The 19,809-nt window shown below is 38.8% G+C and overlaps 1 protein-coding gene across 2 annotated transcripts in view; it reads right to left on the bottom strand.

Moving 5' to 3' along the window:
- nphs1 (NPHS1 adhesion molecule, nephrin) overlaps positions 1–19,809 on the bottom strand; it is a 131,505-nt gene that overhangs the window by 98,354 nt on the left and 13,342 nt on the right. For both annotated transcript variants that reach the window (XM_067450281.1, XM_067450280.1), the window contains exon 2: positions 15,499–15,592. In XM_067450281.1, coding sequence (XP_067306382.1) covers positions 15,499–15,562 — 64 coding nt within the window. In that variant the 5' untranslated portion in view covers positions 15,563–15,592. The remainder of the gene's footprint in view (positions 1–15,498; positions 15,593–19,809) is intronic.

Here is a 19,809-nt window from a genome sequence, read left to right as displayed (position 1 = left end):
CAGGCAAGGTTCTCGGCAGGGTTGACCCCCTCCACAATAAAGGTGTACGTGGCGGCCTTGGGTGCCTTCCACGTCCCTTTCGGTGGAGTGTCTTTGGGAAGACACCCTCTAATTACACGCTTCCTTCGTGGCACTTTAAGGTTGAGGCCGGCTATGCACTCGAGGGTCCCAGCATGGGACTTGGCCATTGTTCTGAGGGGCTTGTCCGGACCACCGTTCGAACCTCTGGAGGAGGTTTCGGACAAGTTCCTCACCCTAAAAACCATCTTTCTGTTGGCCATTTCGTCTCTTAAAATAATAGGAGATATTCAGTCCCTGTCGGTAGGGCCCTCATGCTTAGAGTTTGCGCCGGGGATGGTGAAAGCATTTCTGCATCCCAGGCCGGGTTATGTCCCCAAGGTTCCTACGAGCCCACGGGGCCCCATCACTCTACAAGCCTTCTGTCCTCCTCCGTTTAAGACGTCAGACCAGGAAAGGTTAAATCTGCTGTGTCCTGTGAGGGCACTGGATACATATGTCCACAGAGCTGCCCTGTGGAGAAAATCTGAGCAATTATTTGTCTGTTTCGGACCCCCTAAGAAGGGGGCTCCAGTATCCAAGCAGAGGATGAGCAAGTGGGTGGTCGAGGCCATCTCACTTGCTTATGAAGCGGCCGGGCAGCCGTCTCCACTGGCTGTCCGGGCGCATTCAACCAGGGGTATGGCTGCTTCAAAAGCACTCTTGTCGGGGGCTTCCCTCCACGATATCTGCAACGCGGCCGGATGGTCGTCTCCGTTAACCTTCGTCAGGTTCTATGAATTAGACCTGGCATCTACAGTTGGGGCACAGGTACTCTCGTAACCGTGTGCGCTTCGGCTTCACACATACGAGACACTTGGTCCTATGGCGATGTGGGTATAAGCGTTCTCACAGCGTTTCGACGCAGCTCGAGTTCCCGAAAGGGAACGTCTCAGGTTACGTATGTAACCCTAGTTCCCTGAGGGAACGAGACGCTGCGTCGCTCTGCCATACTCCCCGGCGTGTCCGTGATCACTTACTTCAGGCTTTATCAGAAGTTAGTTCCTGTTTGTTTTCACGGACGCTTTATAGCTTCCGGTCGATGACGTCATCACGCCGACGATCGATCTTTTTTCCGATGGAATGGTTCTACAGGCGCTTCACGACGCATTAACGCAGAGGCGTTCTCACAGCGTTTCGACGCAGCGTCTTGTTCCCTCAGGGAACTAGGGTTACAAACGTAACCTGAGACGTTTTTCACGGTTCCCATTTCACGATTCCCATTTTGTGTAGGTTAATGGCCACATGCAGGTAAAATGTTCATTCACAATATTCATCTTTTTTAGTAAGTGGTTAGTTTTGTTTTTATTTATTTATTTAGTAGGGTTGTTAATAGATAAAAGATTTTAATCACGTTTAATCCCACTTTTATCTCATTAAACACATTAATTGTGCCATAATTTGCTATATTTAGCAAAGTAAACAATCAGATTGGAGGGTGATTCTCACAAAACGGTATTTTCTGCAAGCTTCATTGGAGACTCCAAAATGATACCAATAACCAAATATAAGGAGTCCATATGCTTCTATTTTATAATACATTTATACACACCTAGCACCCATGAAAAAACATTACATAAAAAAGTTACATAATTCACAGTGTATGATGAGTGTAGAGCAACAACCACAAGATTGCTTTCATTTTAGACCTCAAGCGATACCGAACAAGACCAAACGGAGAACCCCCCAAAGGACTTCCTAAATCAACCCCTTTGACTGCATAAACCTACGATTAATAATCACAACAACGTACAGATGACAAATCAAACATTATCCTTCCCGAGTGTGTGTGGAAACGGCGCAAATGTACTGTGTGTCTGTCTGTACATGAATGCAGCATGAGATCAGCGTATCGATTCATGATTCATGAATCAGTTCGAAGATTTGTTTTGAAATCGGCCCATCACTATAGTCTTATTAATTGTCAACGTTAATGCATTAATGCATGCAATTAATTTAAAGTCCTTTTTTGTGTTAACACATTAAGGACTTTAAATTAATCGCATGCGTTAACATTGACAATTAACGCAAATAAATTACAAAACTACGTGAAGCTGCGTCATTCAATTAATTTTAATTGATTCGATTTTTCTGTTTAAATTACTTACTGTATTTCCTTATACTATATCAACTTATGAAACCCGCAGTTCCTCTACGAACCACAATTTATGAAACCCCGGCGTAAATGTCAGATATAATGCACTTCATGTTGATAGCAAAAAAAAGTAATATATTTGAAATATTATCATCTAATTTCCAATTAGTAATGGACTACAACTTGTAAGTGTAACTGACATATAGGCCAGTAAAAGCTGTGCGTGTAAACCTCACTCCCCAGACCTCACGCTATAGCAAATGATTCTAGCGAATGCGGTCTATATTTGGTGCTTTCTAGACTGAGAAAAGACAGAAAATGTATTTGTCTCATGGGGATGAAAGACTACAATTCCCAGAATGCTTCGCTGCCCTGTGAGGCCATTCCCAAAGCCACCGCTACTAGATTACTGTGACTGAGTTGGAGAAGACACTACAATTAAAAACTGAACGTGTCTGTTCAATATAATGAGTGTGTCACCGCGCAAGTATCACAGCACTGAGCACTAACTGCAGGAGTGAGATAAATGAGCTGATGAGGTCTCGTGATGAGAGCTGAGGTAATCACGACTACACTCACAGCATACATTCACAACGCGAGTTCAGTCTGGCGCGTTTCAGTTCATGTCTTTGCAAGCTTAACTTTCATAGAAATTAATTTGAGAAGTTAAAAGACTTACATTGCTCACCATAGTTCCGTTTAAATGAGTCATTGTAGTTGCGAGCTGAGCTCTGAGTGTGATCTCCCATCCCCATGATCGAGTTCAAAACATGCGGAAATGGCTCCCTCTGCTGGCTGTAGTCTTTAGCCTTTGGGCAAACATTCCTACTATGATGCAAATATCATCAATTTGCATAGGAGGAATTTTTCCAGAAATAAAATGCATAAATCTCTTGTCTCAGGGGGAATCGAGTGGGGAAAGCACAATAATTTGAATATACGTCAGGGTTTTTACTGATACAAAGCCATATGCTAATCGCTGAAGTAACCCTTTAATAATTTCACTAAACATTTCAGTGTCGTGATTTATTAATTTATTTGTTATAAATATATATTATTATTTATATATAATTACATATATAATAAAAAATAATATTTTATTTAAATTGTATTTATTTATTACTGTTTTGTGAAATGTGAATTCAACAATAACTTTAGCAAATAAATACAATGGATTGCAGGTGGCTAGATAGAGAATAATACACTGAATTTTCTCAATAGCGCTTTATAAGATTATGCGTAATTCTAATTATTACAATGATGTTATCCATTAAGTAAGATTGTCACATCTGGATGCTGATTTACCAGAGCTGCCATGACAGGAAGGAAAATTTGCCTCCCACTATGATGTTGTAAGCATTGCTGTGCTGTTCCTCATCTCTGTGTATGTTTTATTGACGACAGATTGGAGCCAATTCAGCTCCTCAAATGAGTCAATAAAGTAATTACAGAGAATTAAATCTCTCCTCAGCGAGAAGGAGTGCAGGGAAAATGAAGGTATGAAGAGATCTCAAATCCCCTTGCTGTTTTCTCAGCTGTCAATACACCTACGGCTAATATCCACCCAGAAGAATAATGGCTGGGCTACAAAAAGACGCCTATTTCCTCACCACTTGGGCTGTGGCATCATGATTTGTGTGACACCCATCTGCTGATCATTCTTTCGAATGGAGTCGGCTTGTACCTGTCATAAACATGATTTAACGGGACATAACACTGACGATGACTCTCCGACGACCTCGTTGTGTAACATCAGGCCTGCAATTGTGGAAACTCAGTGTGGGAGATCGCACCTAATTAAAAGAATGTGATATTCAACAGTGGTTTGAGATTTAAAGGAACAGTACACCTACACATTTAAAATCTGTTTTTTTTTCACCTAATCAATGAATAACAACTCAAATAACTAATGCACCCAGAAATGTAAATACATGGATTACAAGCAACATTAGACCCTCTTGACTTTTACTATACATTGATTCTAAAAAATAGGCATCTATAGTGCCATGAAGAAACGTAATGAAGATGTGTAATGATTCATCTAGAGTCAGATGTTCTTTGTCTATGTGTCAGTAAATCAAACCAGTGACTAAACGGCCATCTATGGGACTTTTCCACAGTACTAAAGGTTCTTAAAAATAAATAAATTAAGAACTGTTTACTAAAATGTTCATTGGGGAACCTTACATGATTCATAGACTTTTAAAAATAGAAGAAGTGTTGATATAGAATATCCATTTTTGGTTTCCCTAAGAACCTTTCAGTGAACCGTTTTATTCTTAGTGTAAATAACATTTTTCCACTATACATAATCTTTTGTCTAATGGATATTAAAGGGGTCATGAACAGAGAAATCTAATTTTCCTTGAGCTTTTGACATATAAGAAGTCATCATACTTTAAGAATATCCTGTACACTCTCAGAAAAATGGTACATTGCTGTCACTGGGGCGATACCCTAAGGTACAAAAGTGAAAAGGTACATCTTTGTACCTTACTCACCCCTAAATGGTACAAATTAGTACCTTAAAAGGTACATATCAGTACTTCAAGAGTGCGTATTAAAGGCACAGAGTAGTACTTTAAAGGCACATATTAGTAACTTAGGGTACCGCCCCAGTGACAGAAATGTACCTTCTTTTCTGACAGTGTAAGTTTCAGAGCTGAAAACTTCCTTGTTAGTCCAAAAAATGCTTTTATTGTAACCAATCCCAGCGAACGACTTATTTTGAAATGTGCCTATAGATAGGTGAAAGACCGCCTCTGCAGAAGAAGATCGATGCCTTCTTCATCAATTCAACTTTGGCCCCACCCACTGGCGTGTTAGTGAGATGACGAGGAGAGAAGCAAATACACAACCTGTTCTCACTCCCAAGGCGTCAAAATCCAAAGCATGGTCAAGTGCCTTCTGCATCACAATGAAGATGCTAAAGGTGCCCCAAGGCGTCAGGTTTCAACGTGCTGGTTGCTCCATTCATTTCATTAACTATTTAAGGCATGACTGTTTCGCCAAACATTCTAACATATTGAGGTCGTTAGCGACCCAGATCTATATTTAACATGGATAGACCTCTACCTGTCGTGATAATATATAAAACTCCTGATATTAGAGTAACAGCTACAGAAGAATAAAATAAAACATATTTCGTTACCTTTTGGACCTTGGAAGGGTTCAGTTTGAACAGATGTTTAATTCCATCATCATCTGTCCTCGTCAGAGCTCGTTTACCAGTATATTCAGCATCTGCCTCATATTCGCGATCTCGAGTATATTCTCCAAACTAATTTTCAATGTCTTCAAAATCAATATTTTGATCACTGACAGCTTCTTGACCACATCCATCATCAAGAGACAGTGACACTAATATTTGAATGTGTTTAGTACTTCTGCTGTTTACTTACTCTCTGCTGTAAATCACTGAGCCATTTCAAGTTTTGCAGATTATAATTATTATTGTTTCGTTTTCTGTCAGAGGTAACAATGAGTGAAACGTCACTTCATCATTGGGTATAAGACATTGCCACCTTGTGGAATAAAGGTGAATTGCGCGGTATTTCGTCATTATAGATTCATTTATTATTGTGCAAAAAATATATACGTACAATCCTACACACCTCGGGTCGAGAGCGACCCTATACAATTTTGACAAAAAACTAGTGAAAAAACAGGCATTCAATTATAATTCTATTATTTTGTTCGTGTTATATTGTTTAAAATGGATTGATTGAGGAATACTAAGAAGGTTGATGTCTAACTTTAAAAAATGAATGAGGAGCAGGGTAGTGAATGACGTCTCGGTTCACTAAAGACCCGAGGTATGCATTTAAGGGTTAAGAAACCTGATGATGATCCCGCTGCACAGGAGCCAGTGGCATTTTACAATCACTGCTGACGTAATGACGGAATTGGTCACAAGACATACGAGAGCCAATGCAATTTCACTATGAAATGTGACGTAACGGGCGGCAATATTTGAAATTTGATGTGTTCATGAGCTTTGGCGGATGGAGATGCTGATCGCTTTTGTGGATTTTCTTCATACAAATCAATCGTTTGGCCTTGGAAAACTTTTTGAATAACTTGTGGGTGCAGTCGTATATCCTGTGTTTTATATCATGTTCACACAAATGGGTAGGTTTAGGGATGGGGTGGGGTTGGGTTAAAACGTGTCTAAATAGTGTAAATAAAATAAATGTAAATAAAATTATGCTTGCTGATTAAATTAAGAATCACACTCCAACATGTCATAATGGCAAAATCATGAATCATTAACATTTCACCATGACGGTAACATGCATCTTTGTATGACGCCAAAGGTTTCTCATTGTAATGAATGGAACACCCACCGCATCGAAAAATGACACCTGGGGGAACCTTTTGCATCTTCATTGTGACGTGGAAAGCACTTGACCATGCTTCAGTTTTTGACGCCTTGGGAGTGAGAACGGGTTGAAATACAGGACATTACTTTTCAAAGCATCCTAATCTAGAAATTAAGTTCTTAATTTTCAACAAGGTGATTGTCTTTAGTGAGCCTTATTTATTTGTATCCGGTACATTTCAGTGTGAATTCTTTGGTAAATCAGTCGCAATTTTGGCACAGGCTTTGCAAACACGATAAGGACTCGACAGTAATTCGAACAACATGTAAGTAACTATATTAATTCCATTAATTATTAATTATTAAGTTAAGTTATTAATGCCTGATCTGCAATCAGTGATTTCTGATATGTAATGATTCATCTACAGTCAGATGTTCTTTGTCTATGTTTCAGTAAATCAAACTAGTGACTAAACTGTAAACTTCATAATTTATTTTAGTAGAATAAAAATAATATGTTATTTAAACAGTGATTAAATATAGAAAGCAATCAAAGAACACTCTCTTTACATTCGCTGGAGCTGTGAATCAAACAGCGATTGTTTATTAGTGATGGGACTGTCGCCAAAACTCCCATGATAATCAACAAATCTCTTATTTGCGTTGTGTTTGCACTGTTAGTTATTATGAAAGCTAGCCTGACGTGGTCATACTCAGTTCTAGTCCGAATATGAGTCTGAAACTGCTCCATTGGGCTGTGATTATGGGGCGTGTTTCAACCGAACCAGGAAAGACATCAATTGGATAGACCAACAACCAATCAGAGCAACGAAACGACGCATTGTCAAAAGAGTTCAACTGCGCTGTGTTGCCAAGTCCGCATTTTGTTTTTGGTTGTTTTCTATGTCCGCGGGTTAAAGCGACTATTATGTGATATATAGACCCATGAGTGCGAATTTTAGCAGGCAACCTTGCCAAAATAACACATTTTAGCCCCCAAACACCATTTCCCCCCCCAAACACCAAGCTATTGTTTAGGGCTAGTAGTTGGAGGGTTTTGTTGTAAAAACTTAGCAACCCTGTCTGTACGTGAGCTGAAATCAGGCTGGAATACACAATATTTGCCGGTGTTGTAAAAAAATAAATAAAAAAATAAATAAGTTGAGTACTTACCCAACATAATCATTTCTGAGAGAACTTGTGAAGGTAAATGCATACAAACAAGCTCTCTGTTTAGGATTCGAACAAATATAATCCAAGCCCCTTTGATGACGTGCATGATTACGTTATTTTTGATCATCTGTCCGTCATCGTCTAAAGCCCGCCCTGATGATTTCATTGGTCCGAACAGTTTCTGTTCAGAGATAATTACTCCTCTATGGAGCGAGGCCAGACCAAACTGCCCGACCTAAAAATGTTGTGGGCAGGGCTAAGGTCAACTGGCATCCAGGCTAGATGAAACTATTTGTCAGTGTGCAGAAATTGAGTTATAATGACGAGATCACTACATTCATGCGATCAGCATATCTATGACCGGCTGCAATGCTTATCACTGCAACCTTTTATGTCACAATAGACTGACAATATTCATCACTCATCATGGGACCATCAATGCCAATAAAGATTCTTAATTTTTTTGGCTGCAAAAAATTTAATTTGGAATCTTAAAGTGTGCAGCGTTTTTGTTTTTTGGTGGTTTTATTGCCCCTTACCATCTATGGAAACTTTTCATTGAACAAAAGGTTCTTTATGGTAGAAAAAAAGCTATTCAGGTTATTAGAATGTTAAAAAAAATTGGAACTTTAACCCAAAATGTTCTTTAGGGAACCCAACATGGTATTTCAATGGAATTGCTGAAAAAGCTCTTTTGAAACCTTTATTTTATTAGTATACAGTGTTTTTGTTGCCCTTTTTGGAACTTAAAACCTCAGTATGAATGGTTGAATGGCAAGAGCAGCCTTGGTTTTTTTTGGGTGAGCTATTCCTTTAAAGTGGTACACACACTAGGTAGCAGGCATTCACGCGTTTCATGCGCCCTATAGGTGTACTTGTTATGAAGGCGGCGTCAGACTTTTATCAGCCTCCTCTGATCCGATCGTGGCTTTAGCCAGCCTTCAAAGCCCTCTTAGAGACTACGATTGCTCAGACACTCTTTAGTGTGTAAAAGCAAATGTAGCGCATACAAAAGGGTCAGCTATTTTAGGACGCATTTTCTTGAAAGACCACTACGGAGAGCACGGGCGAAACTTTTCAAACCCCGGCACCTCTTCTGAGCCAATGACAAATATCCAGTGCATCTGGGCGCACTCGACTGCTCTCAGAAGCCCGAATGACAGAAGCTGCAACTTCACATCAAGGCTGCATCAGTCACCTCACGTCAAACTTGAAGGGCACGATTGGACACAAGCGACAAGCCGAAAAAACACATTAGCATAATGTTTACATAAATGAATACGTAAACACAGTGGCAAGATAATCAGCATGGCACATTTAAATGCTGCAGCCAGCCATACTCATGCGCTCCCTTCCCTTCAGCTGCCTGAGAAGCAGCGATAGGAGAGGAAAGACATGTCAAACACACACCCCGGTCTGATTCCGACTCCTGATGCGGCACGTTGACGTCTTATTTGAACAAGATAATGACATGGGATTAGGCTGCAGCATAGAATCTGACTTTTAGTCTAGCAGGCGACGCTAAAATACAGCTCCGGAACAGAAAGTATCAACGCTAATGCGATGTACAACAATGAATTATTCTGCTCTTTTTGAAGTCTAAATAAACACCACTTTTAGATTTTAATCACAACCTGTGTGCTTTCCATTCAAGGACTCAAACTAGACGTTACAGAACGGAATTTCAAAGTCGGGACCAAAGAAAAAGACAACACATTTTTGCTTATATCTCCATGTCATTAGACAGTGAACGGCCACTTTAGATTGGCAGTTAAGTCATGCGTAAAGTTATGCATAGACAAAAATAAGGTGGTTCAACAGAACAATTTAAACGCTTTTGGCCTTGACTGGTCACAAAAGTGCTCGCTAGAGACTTGCCCATATTGCCAGGCATTATATTCAAACATAATTAAGGTACAAGCAGTGTTTAAATCAACCTCCTTCCCTATAAAGCTTGTTGCACATTGAAAGTATAAAAAGGTTTCAATTACAAGCAATTGTAATTATATTTACAAATCAAACACTGACACCTTTTTTTATGAACTACTTCTGTGGTTTTCAATTGCGAAAACCAAGCATGACACAAAGTTTTCAGCGACAAGCAATTGTCATCTACAAATATTAGGGTGTGTAATTGCTGCGTGACATGACAGTCAAAAGATGGGAGGAGGAATTTTGTAGTAATAAAATTCACAGTGGACAGAAGCTCACTGTGAATAGAAATTTAAACCAAAACAATGTCTTTATAATTTATTTTAATTATATTCACATTAACCCTTCAAAACATCTGATCAAACTGAACCCTTCCAAGCTCCAAAAGTTAACAAAATATGCTTTATTTTTTTCTTCTGTAATTTTTACTCTAATATCAGGAGAGTTTTATATATTATCTTGACAGATACTGATGTTAGATCCGAATATGTAATAATTGGTGAAACATTAATGCAGTTAAAGGTGCACTATGTAGTATTTTTGCAGTAAAATATCCAAAAAGCACTAGGCCAGTGTTATATATTTTGTTTAGTTGAGTACTTACAATATCCCAAATGTTTCCAGCTATTTGTAAATTGTGAGAAAATTGCTATTTTAACTAAGGACAGGGACGTTTCAGCGTAGCGTTTGAGGGAGTCGCCTGTCAATCGCGTCATATCTGCGTTACCCTCGGTTTTATTCTGCAGAAGCGCTTTTCTCTTAGCAGTGTGTACATGTCACAGCAGCACCGAGCGAACGCACAGAGTAACGTCATAACATAATTTTAAACACACTTAAATGTATCTAATATGATAAACAGAGCTGCTGGCTTTACCTTAGTCATGACCGGAAAAAGCGGAAGTGCACGCCCGACGACTGTGTCCCGTCCAGTCATAATAAAAGTCCCGGTACTCACGAGCCGTGTGCTTTGTATAACAATCACTCCAGCGGCCATGATCAGCTCCACAACACTCGGTCCTGCACTGTTTTACACTACAGTAACGTTAATAACTGCATCCATGAACATGATTTCTGCCCGAGTCCTATTTTCCACCGGCTGTGAGGTGAAGACCACATTTCCCAAGATACTGCGCTCACACTTGGCGTCATCAAAATACACCTTTGTTTTGAATAGGCGCCCTCCAGGGGACGGAAAGTTGCATAGTGCACCTTTAAACCGCCTGTTGCAGTAAAAAAAAAAAAAAACATTTAAATGAAATATTTTCCTTAAAATACAAACATTATAATGTATAAAATTACAATTAAATGACCTGCACTAGTTAAATGATCATTAAGTTTGAGATATATTTATGGTGTTTATATTTTCCTTATACACTGTAAAAAGTAATACGATGACTTTACTTAGAAAAGCTGTGGAGTTTCCTCAAAATTTTCAAGCAAATTAGGTCATCATTTTTGACTTGATACTCCTTACTACTACTTTGTAGAGTTAACTTGTGTATTTGTAAAGGTTACCATAAAACTTGAGTACAAGTAACTCAATTTCAAAAGTTCAGCCAACTTACATTTATAAGTTGGGGTTTGTAAGCAGAACTCAAACAATATAGTTCTTTTAACTAGTTCTTTTAATGTCTACTTGTTCATTTTACTAGAAGGATGTGTGGAAACTGATTGCCTTAAAATTCTCAAGTAAGCTGAACTTAACACTCAATTAAGTAAGCTTAATTGCATCAAGTTGTTCCTACTTAAACCATTCAAGTTGTGTCGACATTCTATCTGTGAGTTGAGGAAGTGTACTCCCAGAATGCATTGCAGCATGAATAAATTAATCACAGGGCAATCGTAACTCCGTTTTTATTATTTTTGGCTTTATTATACCATTTTTTTGCTGTCTTTTGTCAGTATAACCCCAATAATGACAGCAAATTAACTTGTAATGGTCTTATTAAGTGTAAAAAAAACAACAACACCATTGTTGTGTTTTGCAATCTGAATGTTGGTGTGTGTGTGACTCAAGCATGGTCAATTGTTGGATATTGTCACAAATATAGAGGCATTATATCAACACAATTAAAAATTTGTCAGAAGTGTTAGCAATATTATGTTAAAAGATCATTAATTGGTATTACAATTTTACATATATTTGTAGATGTATTTATATATATATGTGTGTGTATATGTATATATATATATATATATATATATATATATATATATATATATATATATATATATATATATATATATATATATATATACACTTATTACTTCCCTTCCTTTGAAATCAGATAAATGATTTCGTGTTGCATTGCTGCATCAATAGGAAGAGATTTATAGTAATATAAATTAAGTTCCAAGTGCCCAACCAAAGGGAACACTGATCACCATAATGGTGAGAAATTTTAGGAAATCAACATACATGTTTAAAGTCAGCTTATGTGACACTTTCCCAAAGTATTTAGTTGTATTTTCAATAACATTCAAGATGACTGTAAAATGAGTGAATGCAACTAAGAAGAACGATGACTGCAGAAGTGGAGGAAATGAGTGAAAAGTCTATTAGGAATTGCCCCGCCTCAACTTTTTGTCCGCCCACCTTTTTTTTTTTTTTTTTTTTTTTTTTTTTTTTTTGTGAGTGTTTTTTCCTTTGGCAAAATGGTACTCAAAAGCAGTCCAGTAATGTTTACTTGGGTTTTCTAAGTAACAAAGGCATAGCATGCAAACAGTTCAGATTCCTAAATTGGTTTAAGTAAATTCTAATTATTGGACATTAAGTAAAGTTTACTAAAAAGTCTTAGTAAGAACAGCTGTCGGATTTAACAGTGTGAACATGCATTTAGTACATTACACTCAACGTTCTTAAGTACTATGTACTAAACTTGCTTAGTTTAGCTATTGCATCCACCTAAAAGTTCCCAATACTCAGTATATTAAAGTTAAATCAACAAATTTTCCAAAATCAGTTAATTTGAAAAGTTTTTCATTAGTAGATTCAACAATTACTTTTTACATTTCTTTTTATCTCTTTCTCTAATATGATATTTTATTTATATCCTATTTTTATTTGACAATATTATATTATTTGTATTTCTTTCTTTTTTACAGCACTTTGATCTATTTTTTGGTTTTAGAAATGCTTTACACAAACATTTCAATTTCATTTTTGGCTTGAAATAAATTAATCTTCCCACCGCATGCCTTTATTTTATCATAAAATTGCTATGTATTATCTTTCTTATAATACATGAGATGCAGCTAAATTTGAAAACACAGTCATACAGACTTCCACTCCTCTATAATGGCAACAAGAATGTTGCACACACAGCAGATTATTTTCTTGGTGCCATGCAACAACATATGCTACCATCCAGTGCAAATTGAGCCTTGGCATACAGTACAGTAACCAATTTCGACTCCACTAAACTTGTTTGTTGGAGCCTGATAATATACAGGCAGCAAAGTTATTATGAGCTAAAAGCTCACAGCAAGATGGTGAATAGAAGAGGGAGGAAGGCCTGGTATTTTGTGTCAAAAGCTTCTCAGACCGAGGCGGATGAAGGCAAGTCGGCACTCCACGCTGTGTCACGTGGTGTTAGAATCGCAAATTGTGTATATGGAGGCAGAAGGGGAAAATGCAACAAGCAATCATTACAGTAAATTGCCTTGGCCATTCTTTTTATTCAGATGCAGTTTTGTCAAGCAGCGCAGAGCCGGTGAGGGAGCATTTACTGCATATAGCTTTGAGAGTAGAAGATTTGAACATTTGCTCGTGGGCCAAATTGGCTAGATACACATTTAGTGTGACACACGGGAACTTTGAGTACAATTTATACAAGCATTCAACCTCTTGTATGACTAAAAAAAAGCTTATATGTACATACATTCATATATATTTTTGTCATGACAACTCTCGGATGTTTGGCATAGTAATTTATATGACAATGTCGATATATGATTGGTGGAATAGATCTGCCTTTATTGCTGCTATAATTTTGGTTATTGCTGCTGGTTCAGAGAAAGTATGGGACTTGCTGCCAGTACATGACAATGGAGCATACATGAATTACTTGTAGCAGATCTATGTAGGTGGAGCTGGGGAAGGTGGAGGATTTCTGAGCATGGTTCAGCTGTGCCCTACAGAGAATGATGTGATTGCAAGAAGATTAAGTTATTGACCAGGTTGCAGCATTTAGAGTTCCATGTTTCATGAATTTGTATTTTTGAGGCCAGCTAGAAGTTGCTGTGTGTGTAAACCTCACTCCTCTGATCTCAAGATACATTCTAGTGACTGACAGTAGATGTTGCAGACTTTAACCTCCTTGTTAGAGCACCAGACTCTCATGCCAGTGGACCCGGGTTTGAGTCCCGCTTGGAGTTGGGTGGTTCAAACATTGGTGTTACATTCGTGCCAAGACCCAGATGGGGGTGAGTGTGACATGCCAATTAGTAGTTGCTGTATGAGTAAACCTCACTCCTCTGATCTCAAGAGACACTGTAGCGACTGACATTTGAGGTTGCAAACTTTAACCTCCTTGTTAGAGTGTCCGACTCTCATGCCGGCAGACCCAGGTTTGAGTCCCGCTTGGAGTGGGGCAGTTCGAACAGGATTGGTGCCGTGACCCGGTTGGGGGTGAATGTAACAGGCCAGCTAGTAGCTGCTGTGCGAGTAAACCTCACTCCTCTGATATCAAGATACGTTATAGCAAATGATGTTTGAGGTTGCAGACTTTAACCTCCTTGTTAGAATACCGACTCTCATGTCAGTGGACCTGGGCTTGGAGTGGGGCGGTTCAAACAGGATGCGTTACATTGGTACCGTGCCCCAGATGGGGGTGAGGTTTAGGGGGGTAGGTTGAGGTAGCTGCTGTGCGATTAAACCTCACTCCTCTGATTTCAAGATACGCTCCAGCGACTGACGCTAGAGGTTACAGCCTTCAGCCTCCTTGTTAGAGTGCCCGATGTGAACCTGGGTTCAAGTCCTGCTTGGAGCAGGACAGTTTGAACAGGAGAGGTTATATATATATATATATATATATATATATATATATATATATATATATATATATATATATATATATATATATATATATATATATGCTTCATTCATGTACAGACACATGGCATATTTGTGACATTTCCACACACATTCTGGAAGGATAATGTTTGATTTGTCATGTGTACGTTGTTGTGTTTGGTAATCATAGGTTCATGAAGTCAGAGCGGTTGATTTAGTAGTTTTATTTTTGGCATCTCTGTGTGGTCCTGTTCGGTAGGACTCGTCTAAAATGAAATGTTGTTGTTGCTCTGTACACATACCATACACTTTGAATTCTGCAAAAAATTTTATGTAATGTTTTTTTATTTATTTATTTTATATGGACTCCTTATATTTGGTTATTTGGTGCCCTTAGGTGTCTCCAATGATCCTTGAAGCTTGCAGAAAATACAGTTTTCTGATTGTTTATTTTGCTGGATATAGCAAAAGATGACAAAATGAATGTGTTTAAGGACATACATGGCATATTCTTATCTTCACGATAAGTGTGCGATTAATCACGATTAATCACACAACAAAAGAGAGATTAATCATGATTAAAAATGTGATAAATCAACCAGAGAGAGAGAGAGAGAGAGAGAGAGAGAGAGAGAGAGAGAGAGAGAGAGAGAGAGAGAGAGAGAGAGAGAGAGAGAGTGTGTGTGTGTGTGTGTGTTTGTGTGTGTGTGTGTGTGTGTGTGTGTGTGTGTGTGTGTGTGTGTGTGTGTGTGTGTGTGTGTGTGTGTGTGTGTGTGTGTGTCTGTGTGTGTGTGTGTGTGTGTGTGTGTGTGTGTGTGTGTGTGTGTGTGTGTGTGTGTGTGTGTGTGTGTGTGTGTGTGTGTGTGTGTGTGTGTGTGTCTGTATCTGGCCTTTCTGTAACTGTACCTTTGAAATCCGTTAGGAGAAAAACCCAGGCACTTGACAGCATGAGTAAAACCAAGAAATCCATCTCCTCCGATCACACACCAACAAAACAAATCTGTAAAATTAAGACAGAAAGGTACATATGTAAAGACACACACACACACACACACATACACATGGTTGTGGCACTTAAGAAGGTCCAGGACATTACAATGACTCTTGATTTTTTTCTTCTCTTTTTTACCTTCAGAGTCTATTGAAGCACTCCCTTTGAATAAGTTCAAGTTTTCAGAGAGAACCTTAGGAACACTTCAAAGTGAAGCCCAGGGAGTGTTTCTATATTGCATGGAAAGAGCTCTCTCAGGTTCACGGCCATTACGCCACGCTTTAGCCTTCTCCAGTACTCCCTATCTCTCTCTCAAAGCCAATAGTGCTTGCATTTCAAGTCAGGTTGCAATCTCTTCAAATTACCAACCACACTGGAACAAATAATAGTGATTTACTTAATTAAAAACTAAACATTTTCCCATCTAAATAAACAAAAGAAATTGAAAGCACTGGCTCCTTGAGGCATCTCCCTCGGTCCATTAGTTGCAGTCCAATGGGCTTTGATAGGAATTAACTCACACTCAATTATCCTCTGTGCCCGCAAACAGTCCCAGACGCCAAAATGTGAATGCGCCGACTGCAATCTCCCTCCTCGCAACCGTGAATGGATGGAGGGCTTTCAGTCGGAGCGTACGCACGCTGCATTTAGACCTTCTTTAAACATATCCCTTCATTTTATCTGTCTGTCTTTTCATCACATGCGCCCAGGGACATTTTTAGCTCGTCTTCAGTACTGGGACACAGACCCTAAAGACTTCTGTTATTTTGCATGTCTTTGGGAGAAGCATTTTTGCATATTCTTGAGTGCTATGAATGGGTCTTTTCCAGGTAGGTTTATTTTGTAGGATTGCATTGTGTCATCTCAAGTCAAACTGATTATTTCAGTTTATGTTGGAATATATATGTATGCCTCCAGAAAGGTTACTGTTACTTTTGTAGTTTTAGTTCAGTGCTCAAGGTTGTAGAACTACAAGGTGCTTCAATGCGTAAACATCTACAAACATGTAATGCACTATACAAAATCATGATAACAGCTTGATATTTCAAAGCCTCCCCTTCAGACAAACAAGCAGACTAGTTCTTGAATATTTCACTCAGAATAATGATTATGACAGCTTTCATAAAAATGGACTACCAAAAACTTGCAAAAAGGTTTGGGGTCATTAAGAATTTTTTTTTTTTTTTAAAGACAGAAAATAATACTATTATTGAGCAAAGATGCATTAAATTGATGATATTAAGGATATGTTACAAAATATTCTTCTCCTCTAAAACATTCTATTCAGTAAAGAATCCTGAAATCTTTGTCACTCTTTCCACAAAAATATTAAGCAGAACTAAAATTTTTAACATTATTTTACTAAGAAATGTTTCTATTTAACATATTAGAATGATTTAATCACAGGAATAAATTACATTTAAAACAAATTAAAATGGAACAACCAAAAACAAATTTAATTGAAAAAGAAAAACGGGCAAAGCGGTCTCTCTTGGTAAACTGCGTTCAACGTATGCGAGTGCTAGCCTGGTCTTACCAGACTCGTACATTTCATTTGTACATATAGTCTGGCCACTCTTCATTGACAAACATTTACTTCCGCGAAGGCGGGTACTCTGTTCAAGTTTAGAACTATTGGATCTGCCCTGAGGCACTCTGGATCAGCCATAACCAATCGCTAACGTTTGGTCGTGACGTATGTCATGCGCTCTTTGCCTGTTTCACACAAATCCGTCAAAATAAATGTGCACTTACAGGCCACCTCAGTGATAAAACCATAGGAGAAAACCTAAAACTCATACATTTGGATTGTGATTTAGGCTACATTTACACTGCAGGTCTTGATGCACAATTCCGATTTGGTGACTATATCCGATTTTTTTGACGACCTGCTTACATCATCTTTTCAAAAGCGACCAGTATCCGATATTTGCATTTACACTGTACACTGGGAAAACAGCCCAAGACGTTCTTAACCGGTGAAAGGAAGTAAAACAGCGCGATATGCAATGGACGCAGATAAAAAGATTGCACAATGTTTTGCTGTCTGCACTGTTCCACACATCTTTAAAGTCGGCAAAACATTTCTCTCTTAAGGCGGAGAAAAAGAGGAGAGCCCTTGACGGGGTTGCCAGGTTTTCACAACAAAACCCGTCCAACTGCAACTCAAAACTGTGTTAAAGTAGCTCCATTCCGCATGAAAACCGCAGACTTGGCAACACTGGATATCAGTTTGTGTCCACCTGAGTTGACGTCATTCGGCTTTTTTCAATGACGTACGACCCACATTTACTGGGGGATATCCGATTTGACCACTTACATGCAGTGTTGGGCAAGCTACTTGGAAAATGTAGTGAGCTAAGCTACCAGTTACTCTACATTAAATTAAGCTTCACTACACTGAAACTACCCCCCTGGGAAATATAGCAAGCTAAGCTACAGCAACTTGACAAAAGTAGTTTACTACATCTAAGCTACTTTTTATTTATTTAATTTTATATTGAACCCACTTCATTCCAATCAATGCTATTTCAGTGATCAATAAAAGTCAAGCATATAGACACACATTTTTTTTAGTTATACAAAAACTGTCCGAAATCAATTCGGCAACAAAAACATGTGATCCAAAATATTAACAAAACCAGGGGCCTATTGCACAAAACTAGGATAAGGGATTAAGCCGGGATATCTTGGTGATCTTGTCATTTTTATTTAATTGAAAATTTAGTACACAGCTGTCATGTAAACATACCCTAAAGGCAAACTCATACCAAGAACGATAATGAAAGATAACTGCCTATCCCGTCTTTACGCGCTCACTGCCAAAGGAGTACTTTGAAAGGCTCGTGCGCGCATCTGTGCGTACCTATGAAAGGCTCGCGCGTGCATCTGTGCGCGTCTGCGCGAGGCAGAAAGGAACGTAGAAAGTGAAGTATATCCGCGTTCTTATCAGTTGTGTTTCCAATTTGAGCTTGATCCTCAGAAATGCTTGGGAAAATTTTACGTTAGCTTGTGTGGACGCTACCGCACTTCTTGATCAACAGAAGAGCTTCGCTACTGAAAAGCTATTTCATTGAGAAAACAGCCACGCTACCACCACGCTACTGAAAAATGTAGTTAAGCTAGTAGCGTCACTACTTGTAGCGACGCTACTGCCCAACACTGCTTACATGGCAGACGCTAATGCACGTATCTGAATCATATCGGATTTATTACCACATACGAGTGAGGCCTGGAGGCCTGAATCTGATCTGAGGTTATCGGAATTCATGCGTTTTTTTTTCCTGCTTACACGTTCACATGTCATATCCGATCTGTGCCACATGAGAGGAAAAAATCGGAATTGGGTCACTTGAACCATGCAGTGTAAATGGGGCCTTATTCACGCCACGGTGAAGGGGAGAGTTTTGTGATCGGGAACGAACTGCTCACATGGTCCGTAACATGATTGTATGCTCTAAATAAAATATCATATGCTAGGTTTGATAATGAATGCTGCTATAAATAATGGATCAATTCTAATGTTTAAGTGCTTTAATTTTAATTCGTTTGAGCGGTGATGAAATATATTGCTCTTGTAAATACTTGCCAGCATTTTAAAGAAGTACAAGTCTAGAAAGTCATCAAAATAACACCAAAGCAATCGTACGGTGCTCTGCAGGGGTCAAAAAGGATTATAAACAGTGAATTATGAAGTGATATATTCTTGAAATCTCAGAGATGTGGATTCAGACCGCTATTACATCATTACACAACCTCTGTGTTTGTCAAAAGCAGTAGGTAACTTGACCAGGGATTTTGCGCAGGTGGTGAGAGATGGATGGCAATAAAATAACTGACCAGTCCCTGTAACTTAAATCATGGCAATACTTTCCGTCCCCCACAAAACAATTGCCATCTGAATAGAGCTTCAGCCAACTCCTTCACCACTAACGGAGCGATCTGGAAAATCTAACTTTTTCTTAATTTACCCTGTTTGGGAGGAGGGCCACAACACCATGGCCACCAACAAACCCCAGCAAAGATTGTTCTTGCTCCGGCTTTAACTTCTGGATATTCGGCAGCGGTGCCACAACGGAATGAATGATTTGGTTCGCATCTTTCTCCGCCGCCATTACTGAACTATGACTCAAACTAGCGCACGACATCAACGTCATCCTTCTCAGCCACTCCCTCTGTTCACTGATTGGAAAGGTAAAAATTTGTTCCGAGAAAACCTATGAATA

This window comes from Pseudorasbora parva, chromosome 8 (assembly GCF_024679245.1).
Source record: "Pseudorasbora parva isolate DD20220531a chromosome 8, ASM2467924v1, whole genome shotgun sequence".
NCBI lineage: Eukaryota > Metazoa > Chordata > Actinopteri > Cypriniformes > Gobionidae > Pseudorasbora > Pseudorasbora parva.
Note: the sequence above shows the minus strand (reverse complement) of the source record. Positions and strands in the feature narration are given on the sequence as shown.